Below are 7,099 nucleotides of genomic sequence, written 5' to 3' on the forward strand. Positions count from 1 at the left end.
AAATCATCTTTCTATTAATTCACTGTAGAATAAGGTCTCCTCAAAATAAGACTCAGCAGTGCTGTGGAGTTGGTATTTAAAGTATGTCCATCTGCATCTAAACGAGTAGCTCCAAGACAATCAGATTATGCAGTAGTTACTTTGGTGAGAATATCGCCTAAGTGGAATGGAAACTTCATTTTGAGTCTAATATTAGACCCTGCTTTGGAAAATTCCTTTTAAATGATCACAAGCTGGGAATAGCAAAAGAATTTAACTTTCGACAGACAGCATTCACCAAGAATTTGTTTTTAACTGCTTGTGTTGGGTCCCTGGGAAAGCAGATGTGAAAAACTTACCAAAGTGAATTGACTTGACCTGATGCAATGTTTATATCAGTAGTTGATAAGTTTTCCTCCCTCGTCTAATTTGTTCAGGATATTTTCATTCTTTAAGCATGAGTAAGTCTGGGTTGGAATAGTTTGAATGCTTCTTAGTCTAATAATCTGAATCTTAAAACATGCAGACATTATTGCCTATAAAGGGGTCTAAGGAAAGTTGAACTATTTTTGTTATCTTCCACGGATGGGGATCAGTATTGTTTTTGAGACCAGCAAAGAAGAATGTGAGATGATGTTGCTTCCCTCCCGATAGTTCAGAAAGCATATTGATATCTGCTGTATTTATACCTCAAAATGCCACTTGTATTTGGTGAACCCTTTGAAAGTGTGTTACTTTTTATTCAGTTTTACAAAGGACCAGCTTTCAATGGCAACTAGGGAAACTGGCAAGCAAGGATATCAAACCAGATTCAAAGGGTCATGATATTATTGTTATTATTATTCCTGTGGCCAAAAGGACTTTAGGGATTACAGAATATACTATGAATGATGCACAGCTCAGGGATCTTTAGAGCCACTAGTATATCTCATCCTAGCTTTTCTCTTTGTTGATCAGATACTGTCACTTTGAGTATTTTACTTAAATAATTCCTGAATAAGCCCCCCGCCCCCCAGTATGGAGCACGTCTAAATAGATTATTTTTGAGGGAGGGAGAAGAAAAAGAGAAACTCATGGATTGGGCTGACCTCTTCTCCCCAGCTCTAACCTGTCCACATGCTTCTGTGGTTTGGCCATCGTTGCTGTTGTTTCCAAGCTTGAGGAGAACCTCCACCAGAGCTCACTGCAAAGGAGGGCTCCATCCTGGCCTTGCTCTGCCAATGCATGAGACAAGAAGTGGAACAGCTGTCAGCAAGATAATACAATAAATTCAATGCCAGAGTGACAGGATCACTGTGAAAGACATTAGGAAGAGAGCACTGATCTCTTTAGCCATTCTTCTCTAGTGCAGTAGGTGGATTTATGTGATGCATTCTCAGACAGAAAATAGATTATGATTTGAAGCATCTGTTAAGCTTTGCCTCTTTTTTCATGAAGCCTGATACCAATGTTTTTGTCTTTTTATTTATACCTGTGTGGCTATAATTTCTGATCTTTCAGGAATTTCTAAAATGTCTAAATTGCTGATCTGTCTTCTTGCAGGCAAGTCTCACCTGGCTATAGTACAAAGAGTAAACAATGAAGGAGAAGGGGATCCTTTTTATGAAGTCCTGGGAATTGTCACTTTAGAAGATGTGATTGAAGAGATCATCAAGTCTGAAATTCTGGATGAAACAGATCTATACAGTGAGTAATATTTGCACTTTGCTTATGGACAAGAGGGAAGACTCCATCCAGCAGCAGTTGTGTTTAATAGCTGTGTTTTGAGAGATGTTGTTGATTTAAAATCTCAGCAGTCAAATGACCTGCAGATCGCTCAGATGGTCAAAGTAATTTTTGTTTTTGCAGCATGGGCACCTCACCCCATTATGCTGTATTAATTCAGAAACAGGTGAGGTTTCTTTATCTGACCCTTTCATCAAGAAGGTTTACATCTGCAATGATCTAGTCTCTGCTGCTAGCTGTTCTCCACCACAGTGGCCTTGTTAAACCTTTTTGTTACAGTGCTCACGACTTCCCACATTTTCCCCTAAACCTCTCTCTACCTCAAGGGCCTGTAGTCCACATACTACCATACTTTAGCAAGAAGGCAGGCAAATACCATGCCTTAAGGAAGGGGAATGGAGTTTCTTTAGAGTCTCTGTCACTCATTCAGAAAACCTGAGAATGGAAAATCTTCTTTCAGGGCTGAAAACCAGCATGTCCTAAACGACTCCTTTTTATCACTCAGTACAGCTTCCTTCCTTCCTTCCTTCCTGTTAACATGTGTTGAGGGAGATGATGCTGCAGGTCAAGCATTACCTGGGACTTGAGAAATCTGGGCCCTTTTCTTTCCCAGTTTAGAGTTTGTCTGGTCTTTGGCCAGTTGCCTAAAGTTTCTTTGCTTCTCTTCCCATCTGCACAATCTGGCCTGTGCATATGGGACTTCCTTTCTGTCATTCTTCATCTGTCTTATCTGTGCTTTGATCACTTACTGGCAGATGCTATTTTTTACTATGTGTTCGCATGTAGCATGAGGGTGTCTCTAGATTCTATTGTAATAGAAATAATCATTGTAAATACCTTTAACACTGTTCAGCTGTTCTTTGCTTTCTTTTTCTTTCCTCATGAAAGGGATCTGAATGTTTCTACAGCATATTTTTCAGGCCAATGCAAGCATCTTCCATCCTCCCTCCAAGCCAAATGCCAAATGAGCACTTTACACTGTGGGATAGACATACTTCTACTTTTCCTAATTCATTGTTACTGCCTGAACTACTTTCTGTAGCTGGTCAGTATTTTCTCAGTATTTATGTGCCCAAAGGTTCATGTAAATCACAGTTGTGTTTTACGATATGCTAAACAGTCTAATTACTATGCAAACCACAAAGTCCAGTTAGTATTGATTCCTTTTCGTACCTTCACAAATGAATTGTTGGGCTAATCAGTTACAACATAATGCTTTTACAGGGTGAATTCAGACTTTCTTTTATACTCCCAAAAGATCCTATCTTTGTCTCATCACCTTTGAGATATTTTCGTGTTTCTACAAGTGAAAAGACATTGCATATGCTTTTCAATGTTTTTTTTCCCCCTGTTTGTTAAGAGAAACCACATAGATCATGCTGTGCTGTTCTTCAGGACAAAAAAAGCTTTGGCCATTAATAGCATGTTAGAGGGCAAGGAAATGAGAATTTAATTTTACTATCTGAACACTTCCTAGATTAACAAAATAGAGCTGGTGAACATGAGTTCATTTGAAACTCTCCTTCCTGGGAAGGTTTTGCTATTGAAAATTCCTGGTTCGGAACAGGAGGGAAGCTTCACTTCCTAGGCTTCCTGGAGGATGCAGGAAATTTCGGGGGGTGACTTGTACTATGTACCATGAAGGTGAACTTCTGGTTTCTTTATGAAGCACTGGAGTTCATTCCTCTGTTTAGATTGAAGGAAACTGTAGCAGTAAGGGAGAGAGCAGAAATCCAGAGGATCACAGAAAATGTGACAGGTTTTGGGTTTGGGCAGATTGATGTGCCATAACCACTTCCAATTGGTGTAGTGATGGGGGAAGATGCTTTGGGTTTACTGAAGATACCTTATTGTCCATGATAGGTTACAGCAGTTCATTTTTGATGTTGTGTGTTAGTGCTAGTAAACCCATTTAGCACTAGAGTTTTCTGATGCTGTTTGTTGTAAGACCAATCTGGCTTGCTCAGCTCAGACCAAGGCAACTTGAAACCTTTGGACTGATTTGCTCTATGCTAGGTGTTTACTTAAAAGTAGACCTTAGGAAAAATTTTGACAGCTTTGTTACGCCTTTATTCAGAAGCTTTAAAAATGTTTTGGTTTGCTTTGATGGTAACTTGAAATTTGATGAAATGGCTGACCTTGGTGTTGGATCTGCGCCTTTCTTATGTTTCCATGAAAATGCATTTGAACTGTGTCAGGGTAGAAGCAATTGTGTGTTTGCAGTTTTTGCTGAAAGCTGCTCTCACTGCTGAAGCTCTGCAGCTGAATTTTTTGAGGGTTGTGTGCCCAATAAATATGTGGTATTTCTTCAGATTGGTCTAGTCTGCTATGTCATATGGCTGGCAGACATGTTGGGAGCAAGGAGAAGAAGATGGGAGCAAGAAAAATAGTTAAATACGTCTGACCTATTAACATCCAGATAGTCTGTGTACTTCTGAGCGTGAGACTTTGTACTGGGGATGCTGATGGGGATGAGAGAAGAGATTTCTGTCATGACACAGGTCGGCTCTTACTATGTCTCAGCTGGTGTCACAATGAAGAGCTATCAGTGTGTTTGGCTCGTAGTATTGGAAAGTTGGAGCATTTTTTCATGGTTGACGCGCTACAGAAATCTGTCCTGCACTGCCATGGCCCTAGCCGTGCTGGGAGAGCATTTCTCAACCTTTTCAGAAGCCCAAGAGAGAAGGCTGTATGTTCTGCATTGGCCTCAGAACTCTGAGTCCCCTTGGGGAACGTGGGGTTCACTGTTCTGATCTGGTCTGACTGGTGCCCTGTCTTATTTAGATCTGTCTAATTGAAGATGAGTTTAATCATCCCCTTAGTTCAACTGCAATGCTGCTGTTCTTCACACATACAGATTCAGAGAGGGTTTGTCTCACGTAAAATCTAAAAAATTTTTCTACAAATGAAATACCTTAACACACCCTTGTGCACATATTCTGCATGTTGTGGATAAATAGTCTGGTTGTAAGCATCAGCTTACATGCATTTTTACGTCCTCTCCCACGTGCTGTTCGGCAAATATGACTCCTGGCAAGCCCATGCTGCAGGGGCGTTCAGTGCCAGGCCATGGGGCACATTTGTTACAGAGCTGCTGCAGCTGCAGTAGCTTTCACCTAATGATTTTTTTTTTAGCCTTGGCAAGTCACTTCCCTGAGGGGAAGACCACATCTTACCCGAACATTCCTATTTTTAAACAGCTGTCAAAACAGGTATGTTAAATATATGTCCTAGTAAACTCTGTATCACTTCTCCCATTTAAACCATAGAGCTACGGGAATAAAAATTGTTTGCCCCAGTAAGTATTTCCACTGTCACCCAGTGGAAGTGAGGCAACAATCGGCAAAAATGCCGATTTGTCTGGCAAGACCTGCAGATATTGGCATAGTGTACACCAGTGTCCTATGCCAGGAGAGCAGAGCTTTGTGTAGCTGGAATCTAATCTTTAGATATACCAAAGTGGTTGCCAATGATACTTTTACCATGTTGGCCATTAGGACCTTCTGCTGTCTAGCACCGGTAGGCTGCAGGAGCTGCATCCTTACGGAAAGCTATTTGAGGCTGTTGAAAAGCTTCAGGTTTAGTCCAGCTGACTTTCTGTCAGTCACCAAAACATGTGATACACAGGGCAACCTGGTTTTCCCCAGCTAGGGACCAAAAGAACTGGCAAAACTAACTTAGTTCCTAAACCTTGCTTTTAAAATGAAACAAACTCACAGGCTTAAAAAGACCCGTGCAGTGTGTGGGGCATAGACTGTCAGCCTGCGTGTGTGCATCACTGGGGCGATGAGGGAGAGGGGGACATGGGGTGTGTGCTGAGTGAGACTCTGGCATCCACCTCTGGCTGCCTTGGGCTGAACATGCTGGTACTGTGTGTGGGCACGGGGTCAGTGAGTCTAGTCCTCTGGGAGCTGTACTTTCTTTTCCTGGAGTATCTAATAGATGCACATCTCAAGCAGTTGCTTGTCTCTGTCCTTGTATGGTTCTTGTGTGCCAGGCAGAACCACACTTCCATTTGATAAAATATTTTTGTTCTCATTCTGTTGTCTGGAGCTCACTGCAGATGTCTACTGTGTCCTAAGGACAAAAAGGAACACAGGAGGAGAACAAGAACCTTCCCAGAACATTTGTCTGGGTGCATTTGCAGTGCCTGTCAGCCTGCTGCCTGCCTGCCCACCCAACTGAATAGGTTATCTGAGGTTTGAACTCCCTGTTCTGTAGCTCTCTGCAGTCCAAGCTAGCTCCTGCAAGGAAATTCATGCCTAATTTGTGGTGTTCTTCATCAGGCCTGGAAGTTCAGGAATATTCAAGAAATCACAACCTTACTTGTATTTGGATCCCTCTTCTTCTTGAATTCAAGGGAGACCTCAGCTCAGGAGCTCACAGTCAGCCTTGCTGCCTCCCTTTTGGAGGAGAAGTCTAAATGTTCCCAGAACCTACTGAAGATAGTTGCAATATTTGTTGATATCTTGCCAAAAGTTCTCCTGAGGGTATCCCAAATGCATCACATTGTTCATGTTGCAGAACCAAACAGCATCACAGCACTCTGTAAGCAGAGATAGTTTCAGCATGCCAAGGTAATTTCAGTGCCCAGGTCTCCATCTTACCTACTGTAAAAAGGACAGACAGGAAATACCTCATCCAGATTCAGTTACTTCTGAATCAATCACCATCCAATCCTTGGTTCCTATATCTCTCAAGAAGCTCAAAAGTTGTTTGGATAGCAAAGAACAATTAAGACCATCCCTTACAAAAATAAGCCAAGATAATGGCTTTAAGCCATACGGCTCCGCTCTCTGTAACACTTTTTCTTGGGGGGAAGGTTTCTGGACAAGGTGCCAAGGAAACAGTAGGAGGAGTTGAAATCACCCATCATTTGATTAAGAGCCTGGGTCTTTTACCTTTATGACTGATGCAGAGAGAAAGATTTAAGGCATCCTCCCAGGGTGTGATGCTGGCCTTGTTTTCAGGTATCAGAAGTGTGGTGTGAAGCCTGTGGTGGTACATTCACAGGAGAAATACAGAGATGCTTTAGTGCCCTGCTGAAGAGACATTTCCCGGTCCTAGAGCCAAAACTTGTACTTGTGGTGATTTTTGCCTCCCTGAAGAGAGCAATGATGGAGCTCCTTGTGAGAAAGCATCTCAGCCACAGCATTGTAAAATATAGCATTTTCTGAGCTTTTCAGAAGAAGCCCAGTTTCTATTCTTCTTACCTTTTACAAGAGGTAGGACCTAGTGAGAAATTCTGGGGGACTTCTCTCCTATTCACTTTCTATTGCTTTGGTATCCATCTTTCCTTTAACTGCAAGTACAGATACGGTCTGTCTCAGACTATAATCCTAAAGCAGGGATTGTTTTTAGTCTGTAACTACTCCCTTGGGTGGTTTCTATTCCT

General features: G+C 41.8%; 1 protein-coding gene across 1 annotated transcript in view; it reads left to right on the forward strand.

The window, feature by feature from the left end:
• Positions 1 to 7,099, forward strand: part of CNNM2 (cyclin and CBS domain divalent metal cation transport mediator 2) — a 119,439-nt gene that overhangs the window by 95,355 nt on the left and 16,985 nt on the right. Inside the window, exon 2 of the mRNA XM_010285278.1 lies at positions 1,522 to 1,665. Coding sequence (XP_010283580.1) covers positions 1,522 to 1,665 — 144 coding nt within the window. The remainder of the gene's footprint in view (positions 1 to 1,521; positions 1,666 to 7,099) is intronic.

The sequence above is a fragment of the Phaethon lepturus genome, unplaced genomic scaffold, assembly GCF_000687285.1.
Source record: "Phaethon lepturus isolate BGI_N335 unplaced genomic scaffold, ASM68728v1 scaffold1394, whole genome shotgun sequence".
Taxonomy (NCBI): Eukaryota; Metazoa; Chordata; class Aves; order Phaethontiformes; family Phaethontidae; genus Phaethon; species Phaethon lepturus.